The sequence below is a fragment of the Nilaparvata lugens genome, chromosome X (genome assembly GCF_014356525.2).
Source record: "Nilaparvata lugens isolate BPH chromosome X, ASM1435652v1, whole genome shotgun sequence".
Lineage (NCBI taxonomy): Eukaryota > Metazoa > Arthropoda > Insecta > Hemiptera > Delphacidae > Nilaparvata > Nilaparvata lugens.
This window is the reverse complement of record NC_052518.1, coordinates 52,322,166-52,336,343: the sequence shown is the minus strand read 5'-3', so window position 1 is coordinate 52,336,343 and position 14,178 is coordinate 52,322,166. Positions and strand designations below refer to the sequence as shown.

The window sequence follows — 14,178 nt, the reverse complement described above, 5'->3', positions numbered from 1 at the left end:
ATAACAACAACTTATTAGTTCAGCTGAAGATGTGGTAGGTTTTACCATGAAACCTGGTTCTGAATTATAAATTAATTTTCGAATAAATAAAAGTGGTATTGACAATATCAAAGTCTTATTCTTTCAATTATGGAAAAATACCACAACATCTCATACCATACAATCAAAATTTTTAGTTGCTTGTCATTTGATAACATACTCACACAATTTCTATTTATAGCATTGTTGTCAGATGCAATACAAACCACTCTGTAACCTATATTCTCAAGGCCTTCAATGATCTGAAGCAACACACTGTGCAGTTGAGCTGCTGTTATTTTTTTAACAGGGAGTACATGAATCACATCTCTGAATGCTGATCTTATACTTTGCAACATGAAAACAACTGCTGAACTGGCAGCTGATTCAGCATTGAAAGAAGTACCTAATATGTTGCCTCCTTTGTAGTCCAAGTATGGACGAAGGTGAATTTCATCCATCATTAAAACTACATTTTTGTCATTATCACTCAAGTGATTAAACTTTTGTTGGGCATACGACAGAAACCTTTGTCCTTGGAGTTTTTCATTTTTCGGATCAAGTTCAAATTTGCTGCACAACCTTCTTAATGTACTTGAATGTGGTAGTCTCATATAACCACTATTTCTCAAAAACTTGTAGGCATGTCCAGATATTGTGAACAGTAGACAACATAAAACCATCAATGAAGAGCTGAATTTGTTTGCATATTTAGACACATTTATCAATTCACATTGATGGATTATGAATCCCACTACATCTCTTTCACTTTCATCTACTTTTTCATGAACTAACTTCAAATTTTCCTTGGCAGAATCCAAATAATGTGCCATAGAAAGTTCTGACAGTTCAAACTTATCACATTCGTCCAATATGGATAACAATTTATTCAAGTCACTTATATCTCTAGGAAAAACTCCTGAGTCCAGCAATTTAATCTCATTGCTCCTTTCATACATTGATACTTGCAGGCTGCTATTAATCACAATCGAAAAATGTATGAATGGGGCTGGATTTTCAGAAACTTTGAAAATACAAATAGAATTAGAGTTCAAATGTATGAATGACCATTTTTGAGGAATTTCTACGTTTTTTAAAAGTGATAATAACTCACTCAGATTTGTAAAACAAAATTTCTCCTGGTACTCCCTCTCAGAAGCCAAACTTGCTTCTATAGCTGCTTCAAGTTGGGAAGACTCCAGTCGAATCTTCTTCTCTGCTGGTGCCTCACGAGATTTTTCATATTTGTTCAAATATGATGGGCAACCGGTAAGCACAGAAGGTACTGCACCACATTTAAGTCTGGGAAATTTCAGTGGTGCTATGAGTTTCTGTCCAGACTTCTCATCATATAACTCAGTTTGCCAGAGGACCTCATCTTGTTTGAAATGGAGATGACAAACCTGAAACAAATTAAATCAGTTCAGATGAGTTCAAAATCCTTCATGACAAGGAAAAAACACTTCTAGAGAAAGGGTTCAAAAAGTTGTTTTTTTCAATTTCATTATAAGACAGAGTAATGCAGCTCATAATAAAATGTCAGTACCTTGTATCACAGATAAGGTGCCGGTACCTACTAAAGCTTTAGTTATTAGCTAGTCTCTGCTTGTATGCATAACTCAATCTTATTGAAAAAATAACAGCAAAAACTCTGATCTTCTAGTGGTTTTCCCCACCTGCAGCACTGATTTCTCATTCAAAATGAGTAAGCTAATGCTACTAATAGCATTACAGTGGCTTCAGGTGAATTGAGTTTTCTCCACTCCTTATCAATTATATAAACTGTATCAAACTATATCTATTATGAAAACAGCAAAAACTATATCAATTAAGTTGGTTCTCAGTTGAATAATGTCTTGGATGCAGGAAGTAGCCCAGAGGTCTATGCTGTTTAGTTATTTATCTTACATAACTCATTGTTATTTCAAAGTAGATTACTATAAAATATAAATAATTTTATACAGTAGCCTACAGAATGTGAGAATATCAAACTGTGTTTCAAGTTTTGATTGACTCATCTTAGCCTACTCTGTTTAGTGAACCTACCTACATAACCTATAATGATCGGTAACCACAACTTATTACTAATACTAGTAGTGAATCTTCTGTAGCTACTAGCTACTTTATTGAAAAGATATAGATACATACATAGAAAGATAATAATTACTTACTCTTGAAGTTTGTGAGGGTATGAAAGCATCACGGTGTATAGACGAAATCCACTTCTGCTTCAAAACTTCATCAGAAGGAAACTTGAAAACGTTAACTTTTGGCCCATTATCATAATTACCTCTACAGTTTGGTACGCAGCACCGAAACGGCATATTTTAAAAAGAAAAATAAGTATTATCAAACAGTTAAAAAAATTCGTAAACACTTATATGTACTCGGGTTGTTCTAAGAGCCGATGGTAAACAATCCATCCACATTCAACATCCAAAGACTACCATGTCCGCCATGACACTGACGTCACAAACCAGTGAACAGGCTTTCTATGTAGAGGGTGGTAGCGAAGCACGGAGGCTGCTACCTAACATTCTACATTCTACAGTCATAAAAGACGATTGGGCGGGCGAAGCCCGCCTCCCAGCTGGAGCACAGAGGCTGCTACCCAACACTATACAGTCATAAAAAACAATTGGGCGGGAGGAGCCCGCCTCATAGCCGGAGCGTGAAGCGCAGAGGCTGCTAACCCACCCTACTGGGTGTGCAGGGGGCGAAGCCCCCTGCCGAGCGCAAAGCGCGAGTATACTATTATACTCAATATAGGGTATATTAAGTGTGGGGCGCGACCCCCAAGAGGGGCGTGATGAATGCTCGGGGGGAGGGGCGTAAAGCTTGGTTGGAGAATTATTTAAATTTACTTCTAAAATAATTACGATGAGCAATCTTTCTACTTTTTAAATTACAAATGTGTAATTTTTGCTCACCTAGGAACTTAGAGTAGCGTTATCAGAGTTGAGACCACGTTTCAACAAACACTGTGCAAAAAACAAGCTCATTCTTTACACTAAAGCTCTTTTTATTAATTGTTAATTGCTATGAGAAACAAAAATAACAACTATGTACTATAGTAGCTATAGTATCTGAATAAATTATAATTGTTGTATAGAATTTGTTGTTTTATTGTGATTGAAAATATTGTCCCAGTGGGTTATATATAGAATGTGCAAAACTCAACTAAATAAATATTGAGTGTAAAATATGTAAGTACATATACATAAAATATGTAATAGTGGTCTACACTTATACGTGTAGGGGGGCCTGGCTTACAGCTGAATTATGCAGGGGGGGGGTCTCTAAGTAAAAAGTTTGAGAACCACTGCTCTAGTAAATTGTAAAACTGTTTAAATTTCTCTGATTTTTTGAAGTACAGTATATTTCTTCTGTTTAGCTGAATTTGCACGTGCTTCTAATGATATTGAAAAGGCGAATGAGTCTCAGCATGGTGAGATTGTATCAAAAAAATAATACCTCGAATGAGCTCGTTGCAGCATTGACTGATCTCCTTCACCTCAGATCCCTCAATAGTTTTCTGCAACTCGTTGGTTTTTTCAACCGCCGCCTGCCGCCTCGCCTGGCCGTGCATCCTGATCCTTTGCAGCGATTCCCTCTTTGACAGGTGTGCCACTGAACAAACATACATAATAGGTAATTTGAATAAAAGCTAGCAATTGCTAGTTTAAGTAATTTTCAAGCGTATGCAAGGATTCGAGTCAGCTGAGTAATCTTATTTGTATAGATAGAACCTATGAATAGTTGCTAGTCACTGGATTCTAGTTTGATATCTAAGGGTATGCGTCTAAATTTGTGAATTTATTAATAGTCTGTGAATAGTCTATGACCATTCGTTTCTTCTGTCCATTGGTTACAATGAAAGGCTGGGCACGCCAACTGGACTGGCTTTCCTCAATTATTCCTTCTGTAAGGAGGCGATTGACCTCATTCTTCATGAATTCATAGTCATCTTGTGGGTGTCTTCTGGATCGGGTAGTTATTGGGTGGCAATCGGGAGTCAAGTCATTGAAAAGGGAACATGGTTTTATCATGGCCTCCACCAAGAGGCAATCTTTCAAGGGTGGTGTGGTTGTAGAATTATTATCTATTACAAGAGGCTGTTTATTACCATTGAATGCTAAACTTATTGTATACTTATTTACTTATTGAAATAAGTAAACTCTTCATTTGTAGAGTTTTAATCAAATAAAATTGAACATGACTTTCTACTAGTAACGGATCAACAACATTTGATATTTATGAATGAATCAATGACAACGAAAACATATGGTTTATCATATCATTCTACCCGGCTAGATTTTCGTGTTATCTTAGGGGCAAGATGACGGAGCGACACAGTGGACTCTTGTCCATCAGGGCGACGAATGTGAGCATACTCTGGGTTTGCCTCAATCAATTCAACTTCTTCTACTGATGAATCTTGCTTTGAATTTCGGTTCATTTTCTTCAGCCAAACTGGTCCTGGGCTCATTAGCCAAGATGGTAGTGACTGTCCATTTGTTGAGGATCTCATGTGTAGGAACATTCGTTCATGAGGGGTGCAATTTGTTGTAATACACAAAAGAGATCGAATAGAGTGAAGTGCACTCTAATCCCATCGATTTGAATCAAGTCCTCGTGATCTTGAAGCTAGTGTTATTGCTTTCCATATAATTCCATTATATCGCTCTACTTGACCATTCCCTCTCGGATTGTAAGGCGTTGATCTACTAGTTGCTATCCCTTTTGAGCCAAGAAAGCTCTTCAACTCAGTTGACATGAAGGATGTTCCTCTGTCTGTGTGAATATAGCTTGGAAGGCCAAACATTGATATTAATGAGACCAGGCAATTTATGACTGTTCTCGCAGTCATGTCTGGACAAGGAAATACAAAAGGGAATCTTGAGTACTCATCAACCATCACCAGTAGGTATTTATTTCTTGTTTTTGATTGTACGGGTCCTTTGAAGTCCATATTAATTCGTTCAAAAGGTTTTGTTGCCTTTATGAGATTTCCTTTTGTCTTCATATACTGTGGTTTTATTTCAGAGCAAATTGCACAATTGGAGCAAATTTTCCTTACATCATCTACAGTATAGGGGAGATTTTTCATTCTGAGCCAGTGGTAGAAACGAGTTACACCAGGGTGACAAAGTTCATCATGGTATTTTGCCAAAGCTGAGTTCAATGTTGAACAACCAGCTGTAATACATATACGAGAGAGTGCATCAGCTGGTGCATTTTCTTTTCCAGGTCTGTAGACTATGTTGAATTTGTATTCAGATAATTCTAGGCGCCACCTTTGTATCTTTTCATTTTTTATTTTTCTATTGTGTTGAGTGCCAAACATGAATGTGACTGATTTTTGGTCAGTGATCAAAGTGAATTGTTTTCGTAGTAAATAGTGTCTCCATTTTCTTATAGACTCCACAATGGCATAGGCTTCTTTCTCAACAGCTGAATGCCTGGTTTCACTTTGGGACAAAGTTCGTGAGAAAAAGGCTACTGGTCGAGAATTTTGTGTTAATGTTGCACCAATTGCAAAATCTGATGCATCTGTCTCAATTATGAATGGTACATTTTCATCAACAAAGAGCAGTACCGCGGAAGCAATTTCATTTTTCAACAATTCCAAAGTTTCCATCAGATCTTGAGATAGAGGGAATTTCTGTATGTGGACAAGGGGGTGAATCTAAATAAGCTACAATTATTGTTTCGGTGAATGGAATAAATACACCAGCTCTTATTGATACCGGAAGTGTTGCCAGTTTTATTGATGAAAAATTTGCAAAAACAAATAAATTTAAAACTGCATCAGATTCTTGTTTTATAAGATTTGCATCTGTTCAACATAACACCGCTACAAAAGCATGTGTTTATAGCAATATTGTGTACAAAGGAAATGAATACAACAATATTAAACTCTTGGTATTAAAAGAATGCTGTTGCAATGTGATACTTGGTCACGATTTTTTGATGAATCACTCTACAATAAGTTTAGCATTCAATGGTAATAAACAGCCTCTTGTAATAGATAATAATTCTACAACCACACCACCCTTGAAAGATTGCCTCTTGGTGGAGGCCATGATAAAACCATGTTCCCTTTTCAATGACTTGACTCCCGATTGCCACCCAATAACTACCCGATCCAGAAGACACCCACAAGATGACTATGAATTCATGAAGAATGAAGTCAATCGCCTCCTTACAGAAGGAATAATTGAGGAAAGCCAGTCCAGTTGGCGTGCCCATTGTAACCAATGGACAGAAGAAACGAATGGTCATAGACTATTCACAGACTATTAATAAATTCACAAATTTAGACGCATACCCTCTCCCATTGATCGAAGATCTTGTAAACACAATTGCCAAGTACAACATTTTTAGTACTGTAGATTTCAAGTCAGCTTACCATCAAATACCGATTCTTGAGAATGAACGACATTACACTGCCTTTGAAGTAGGCCGAAAACTTTATCAGTTCAAACGAATACCATTCGGAGTAACCAATGGAGTAGCTGCCTTCCAACGTACAATAAACGGACTTATAGAAAGAGAGAATTTGAACGACTGCTTTGCCTATTTGGATGATGTTGTCATTTGCGGTTCAGATCAAGAAGAACATGACAGAAATCTTAAGAAATTTCAACAAGTAATTGAATTGTATGGCTTGACTATAAATGAAGAAAAATGTAAATTTTCAAAAAAATCATTGAAATTCCTTGGGTATGAGATAAAACATGGAGAAATTAAACCTGACCCAGAACGCCTTGCACCACTCATGAACTTTCCACCCCCAAGAAATGCTATAGAAATGAAACGACTCATGGGATTACTGGCTCATTACTCCCGATGGATTAAAAACTTTTCTCAAAAGATTCACCCCCTTGTCCACATACAGAAATTCCCTCTATCTCAAGATCAGATGGAAACTTTGGAATTGTTGAAAAATGAAATTGCTTCCGCGGTACTGCTCTTTGTTGATGAAAAAGTACCATTCATAATTGAGACAGATGCATCAGATTTTGCAATTAGTGCAACATTAACACAAAATTCTCGACCAGTAGCCTTTTTCTCACGAACTTTGTCCCAAAGTGAAACCAGGCATTCAGCTGTTGAGAAAGAAGCCTATGCCATTGTGGAGTCTATAAGAAAATATAGACACTATTTACTACGAAAACAATTCACTTTGATCACTGACCAAAAATCAGTCACATTCATGTTTGGCACTCAACACAATAGAAAAATAAAAAATGAAAAGATACAAAGGTGGCGCCTAGAATTATCTGAATACAAATTCAACATAGTCTACAGACCTGGAAAAGAAAATGCACCAGCTGATGCACTCTCTCGTATATGTATTACAGCTGGTTGTTCAACATTGAACTCAGCTTTGGCAAAATACCATGATGAACTTTGTCACCCTGGTGTAACTCGTTTCTACCACTGGCTCAGAATGAAAAATCTCCCCTATACTGTAGATGATGTAAGGAAAATTTGCTCCAATTGTGCAATTTGCTCTGAAATAAAACCACAGTATATGAAGACAAAAGGAAATCTCATAAAGGCAACAAAACCTTTTGAACGAATTAATATGGACTTCAAAGGACCCGTACAATCAAAAACAAGAAATAAATACCTACTGGTGATGGTTGATGAGTACTCAAGATTCCCTTTTGTATTTCCTTGTCCAGACATGACTGCGAGAACAGTCATAAATTGCCTGGTCTCATTAATATCAATGTTTGGCCTTCCAAGCTATATTCACACAGACAGAGGAACATCCTTCATGTCAACTGAGTTGAAGAGCTTTCTTGGCTCAAAAGGGATAGCAACTAGTAGATCAACGCCTTACAATCCGAGAGGGAATGGTCAAGTAGAGCGATATAATGGAATTATATGGAAAGCAATAACACTAGCTTCAAGATCACGAGGACTTGATTCAAATCGATGGGAGGAACTGTTGCCTGATGCACTTCACTCTATTCGATCTCTTTTGTGTACTACAACAAATTGCACCCCTCATGAACGAATGTTCCTACACATGAGATCCTCAACAAATGGACAGTCACTACCATCTTGGCTAATGAGCCCAGGACCAGTTTGGCTGAAGAAAATGAACCGAAATTCAAAGCAAGATTCATCAGTAGAAGAAGTTGAATTGATTGAGGCAAACCCAGAGTATGCTCACATTCGTCGCCCTGATGGACAAGAGTCCACTGTGTCGCTCCGTCATCTTGCCCCTAAGATAACACGAAAATCTAGCCGGGTAGAATGATATGATAAACCATATGTTTTCGTTGTCATTGATTCATTCATAAATATCAAATGTTGTTGATCCGTTACTAGTAGAAAGTCATGTTCAATTTTATTTGATTAAAGCTCTACAAATGAAGAGTTTACTTATTTCAATAAGTAAATAAGTATACAATAAGTTTAGCATTCAATGGTAATAAACAGCCTCTTGTAATAGATAATAATTCTACAACCACACCACCCTTGAAAGATTGCCTCTTGGTGGAGGCCATGATAAAACCATGTTCCCTTTTCAATGACTTGACTCCCGATTGCCACCCAATAACTAACTACCCGATCCAGAAGACACCCACAAGATGACTATGAATTCATGAAGAATGAGGTCAATCGCCTCCTTACAGGAGGAATAATTGAGGAAAGCCAGTCCAGTTGGCGTGCCCAGCCTTTCATTGTAACCAATGGACAGAAGAAACGAATGGTCATAGACTATTCACAGACTATTAATAAATTCACAAATTTAGACGCATACCCTCTCCTATTGATCGAAGATCTTGTAAACACAATTGCCAAGTACAACATTTTTAGTACTGTAGATTTCAAGTCAGCTTACCATCAAATACCGATTCTTGAGAATGAACGACATTACACTGCCTTTGAAGTAGGCCGAAAACTTTATCAGTTCAAACGAATACCATTCGGAGTAACCAATGGAGTAGCTGCCTTCCAACGTACAATAAACGGACTTATAGAAAGAGAGAATTTGAACGACTGCTTTGCCTATTTGGATGATGTTGTCATTTGCGGTTCAGATCAAGAAGAACATGACAGAAATCTTAAGAAATTTCAACAAGTAATTGAATTGTATGGCTTGACTATAAATGAAGAAAAATGTAAATTTTCAAAAAAATCATTGAAGTTCCTTGGGTATGAGATAAAACATGGAGAAATTAAACCTGACCCAGAACGCCTTGCACCACTCATGAACTTTCCACCCCCAAGAAATGCTAAAGAAATGAAACGACTCATGGGATTACTGGCTCATTACTCCCGATGGATTAAAAACTTTTCTCAAAAGATCCACCCCCTTGTCCACATACAGAAATTCCCTCTATCTCAAGATCAGATGGAAACTTTGGAATTGTTGAAAAATGAAATTGCTTCCACGGTACTGCTCTTTGTTGATGAAAATGTACCATTCATAATTGAGACAGATGCATCAGATTTTGCAATTGGTGCAACATTAACACAAAATTCTCGACCAGTAGCCTTTTTCTCACGAACTTTGTCCCAAAGTGAAACCAGGCATTCAGCTGTTGAGAAAGAAGCCTATGCCATTGTGGAGTCTATAAGAAAATATAGACACTATTTACTACGAAAACAATTCACTTTGATCACTGACCAAAAATCAGTCACATTCATGTTTGGCACTCAACACAATAGAAAAATAAAAAATGAAAAGATACAAAGGTGGCGCCTAGAATTATCTGAATACAAATTCAACATAGTCTACAGACCTGGAAAAGAAAATGCACCAGCTGATGCACTCTCTCGTATATGTATTACAGCTGGTTGTTCAACATTGAACTCAGCTTTGGCAAAATACCATGATGAACTTTGTCACCCTGGTGTAACTCGTTTCTACCACTGGCTCAGAATGAAAAATCTCCCCTATACTGTAGATGATGTAAGGAAAATTTGCTCCAATTGTGCAATTTGCTCTGAAATAAAACCACAGTATATGAAGACAAAAGGAAATCTCATAAAGGCAACAAAACTTTTGAACGAATTAATATGGACTTCAAAGGACCCGTACAATCAAAAACAAGAAATAAATACCTACTGGTGATGGTTGATGAGTACTCAAGATTCCCTTTTGTATTTCCTTGTCCAGACATGACTGCGAGAACAGTCATAAATTGCCTGGTCTCATTAATATCAATGTTTGGCCTTCCAAGCTATATTCACACAGACAGAGGAACATCCTTCATGTCAACTGAGTTGAAGAGCTTTCTTGGCTCAAAAGGGATAGCAACTAGTAGATCAACGCCTTACAATCCGAGAGGGAATGGTCAAGTAGAGCGATATAATGGAATTATATGGAAAGCAATAACACTAGCTTCAAGATCACGAGGACTTGATTCAAATCGATGGGAGGAAGTGTTGCCTGATGCACTTCACTCTATTCGATCTCTTTTGTGTACTACAACAAATTGCACCCCTCATGAACGAATGTTCCTACACATGAGATCCTCAACAAATGGACAGTCACTACCATCTTGGCTAATGAGCCCAGGACCAGTTTGGCTGAAGAAAATGAACCGAAATTCAAAGCAAGATTCATCAGTAGAAGAAGTTGAATTGATTGAGGCAAACCCAGAGTATGCTCACATTCGTCGCCCTGATGGACAAGAGTCCACTGTGTCGCTCCGTCATCTTGCCCCTAAGATAACACGAAAATCTAGCCGGGTAGAATGATATGATAAACCATATGTTTTCGTTGTCATTGATTCATTCATAAATATCAAATGTTGTTGATCCGTTACTAGTAGAAAGTCATGTTCAATTTTATTTGATTAAAGCTCTACAAATGAAGAGTTTACTTATTTCAATAAGTAAATAAATATACAATAAGTTTAGCATTCAATGGTAATAAACAGCCTCTTGTAATAGATAATAATTCTACAACCACACCACCCTTGAAAGATTGCCTCTTGGTGGAGGCCATGATAAAACCATGTTCCCTTTTCAATGACTTGACTCCCGATTGCCACCCAATAACTACCCGATCCAGAAGACACCCACAAGATGACTATGAATTCATGAAGAATGAGGTCAATCGCCCCCTTACAGAAGGAATAATTGAGGAAAGCCAGTCCAGTTGGCGTGCCCAGCCTTTCATTGTAACCAATGGACAGAAGAAACGAATGGTCATAGACTATTCACAGACTATTAATAAATTCACAAATTTAGACGCATACCCTCTCCTATTGATCGAAGATCTTGTAAACACAATTGCCAAGTACAACATTTTTAGTACTGTAGATTTCAAGTCAGCTTACCATCAAATACCGATTCTTGAGAATGAACGACATTACACTGCCTTTGAAGTAGGCCGAAAACTTTATCAGTTCAAACGAATACCATTCGGAGTAACCAATGGAGTAGCTGCCTTCCAACGTACAATAAACGGACTTATAGAAAGAGAGAATTTGAACGACTGCTTTGCCTATTTGGATGATGTTGTCATTTGCGGTTCAGATCAAGAAGAACATGACAGAAATCTTAAGAAATTTCAACAAGTAATTGAATTGTATGGCTTGACTATAAATGAAGAAAAATGTAAATTTTCAAAAAAATCATTGAAGTTCCTTGGGTATGAGATAAAACATGGAGAAATTAAACCTGACCCAGAACGCCTTGCACCACTCATGAACTTTCCACCCCCAAGGAATGCTAAAGAAATGAAACGACTCATGGGATTACTGGCTCATTACTCCCGATGGATTAAAAACTTTTCTCAAAAGATTCACCCCCTTGTCCACATACAGAAATTCGCTCTATCTCAAGATCAGATGGAAACTTTGGAATTGTTGAAAAGTGAAATTGCTTCCGCAGTACTGCTCTTTGTTGATGAAAATGTACCATTCATAATTGAGACAGATGCATCAGATTTTGCAATTGGTGCAACATTAACACAAAATTCTCGACCAGTAGCCTTTTTCTCACGAACTTTGTCCCAAAGTGAAACCAGGCATTCAGCTGTTGAGAAAGAAGCCTATGCCATTGTAGAGTCTATAAGAAAATGGAGACACTATTTACTACGAAAACAATTCACTTTGATCACTGACCAAAAATCAGTCACATTCATGTTTGGCACTCAACACAATAGAAAAATAAAAAATGAAAAGATACAAAGGTGGCGCCTAGAATTATCTGAATACAAATTCAACATAGTCTACAGACCTGGAAAAGAAAATGCACCAGCTGATGCACTCTCTCGTATATGTATTACAGCTGGTTGTTCAACATTGAACTCAGCTTTGGCAAAATACCATGATGAACTTTGTCACCCTGGTGTAACTCGTTTCTACCACTGGCTCAGAATGAAAAATCTCCCCTATACTGTAGATGATGTAAGGAAAATTTGCTCCAATTGTGCAATTTGCTCTGAAATAAAACCACAGTATATGAAGACAAAAGGAAATCTCATAAAGGCAACAAAACCTTTTGAACGAATTAATATGGACTTCAAAGGACCCGTACAATCAAAAACAAGAAATAAATACCTACTGGTGATGGTTGATGAGTACTCAAGATTCCCTTTTGTATTTCCTTGTCCAGACATGACTGCGAGAACAGTCATAAATTGCCTGGTCTCATTAATATCAATGTTTGGCCTTCCAAGCTATATTCACACAGACAGAGGAACATCCTTCATGTCAACTGAGTTGAAGAGCTTTCTTGGCTCAAAAGGGATAGCAACTAGTAGATCAACGCCTTACAATCCGAGAGGGAATGGTCAAGTAGAGCGATATAATGAAATTATATGGAAAGCAATAACACTAGCTCTAAGATCACGAGGACTTGATTCAAATCGATGGGAGGAAGTGTTGCCTGATGCACTTCACTCTATTCGATCTCTTTTGTGTACTACAACAAATTGCACCCTTCATGAACGAATGTTCCTACACATGAGATCCTCAACAAATGGACAGTCACTACCATCTTGGCTAATGAGCCCAGGACCAGTTTGGCTGAAGAAAATGAACCGAAATTCAAAGCAAGATTCATCAGTAGAAGAAGTTGAATTGATTGAGGCAAACCCAGAGTATGCTCACATTCGTCGCCCTGATGGACAAGAGTCCACTGTGTCGCTCCGTCATCTTGCCCCTAAGATAACACGAAAATCTAGCCGGGTAGAATGATATGATAAACCATATGTTTTCGTTGTCATTGATTCATTCATAAATATCAAATGTTGTTGATCCGTTACTAGTAGAAAGTCATGTTCAATTTTATTTGATTAAAGCTCTACCAAACCTTACTAGCCACATCACCAAATAAAAATGTGTTTTCTATTCTAACCTAACCTAATCCACGCTTACTAACCTGTGCTGGTTAACTCCATCTGTAGCGGCCTGAGAAGACCCTCCACCTGCTCGAGACTTTCGCGATCCTCAACCGAAGGAGTTTTGTCGAGCAGGATCTTGATGTACTCGAAGTACAAGAAGCAGTGCCAGATGGGTGCCAACAGTAGTTTGGGCAGATAGTACTTGACCGCTTCCCTGAAGCCATGCCCGGCTGACTGCAACGAATTTGACACCTCTGGCTTGTTCACCAATCGCATCAGAGCATCCCTGCACCTCGACTGGACCATGTCTTTTGCGTACTTTCCATACACGTCGAATTCAGCTGCCTGCAAATCGAAACAATTTGAAGGTTAAGACCTAAAAATTCGACTGAGTCATTGTCAACTTGAAAATGTGACCTGTGTGGTCACGAAACCATGGTCGTGTACCGAATAGAACTGTGTAGAATATGACAACATATGTGTGTTTTTATTTAATTTTGGCTATGACCCAAGTTTCTATCACTTATTGAATCTAATATATCATTGAACCTATGGATTTTTTGGTCCATTTTTTCAATTATTTATGGAAAATATTTATTCAAATCTGATATACAGGTTCAAATTTTACCAAACTGACAGAAAATGTTCAAATTAGGTACAGAGGTCCAGTTACAGTCTAAAAATCTTACCTTGAAAGGACTTCAGTATTTCCCCAAATATATAAATATTTCCAAATATTCATGCCAAACTTCAGTTCAATAAAACATTTCGTTCTTGAGATAAAAATTCACAAGTGACAAAAACAAAATAGCAGCTATGAGGATAAACGCTGA

At 37.6% G+C, this 14,178-nt stretch overlaps 1 protein-coding gene across 8 annotated transcripts in view; it reads right to left on the bottom strand.

Moving 5' to 3' along the window:
* LOC111056735 (protein son of sevenless) overlaps positions 1-14,178 on the bottom strand; it is a 482,488-nt gene that overhangs the window by 112,019 nt on the left and 356,291 nt on the right. For all 8 annotated transcript variants that reach the window (XM_039443299.1, XM_039443301.1, XM_039443300.1 and 5 more), the window contains 2 exons: positions 13,384-13,690; positions 3,493-3,648 (listed from right to left, as the gene is read on the bottom strand). In XM_039443299.1, the coding sequence (XP_039299233.1) occupies positions 3,493-3,648; positions 13,384-13,690 (463 nt within the window). The remainder of the gene's footprint in view (positions 1-3,492; positions 3,649-13,383; positions 13,691-14,178) is intronic.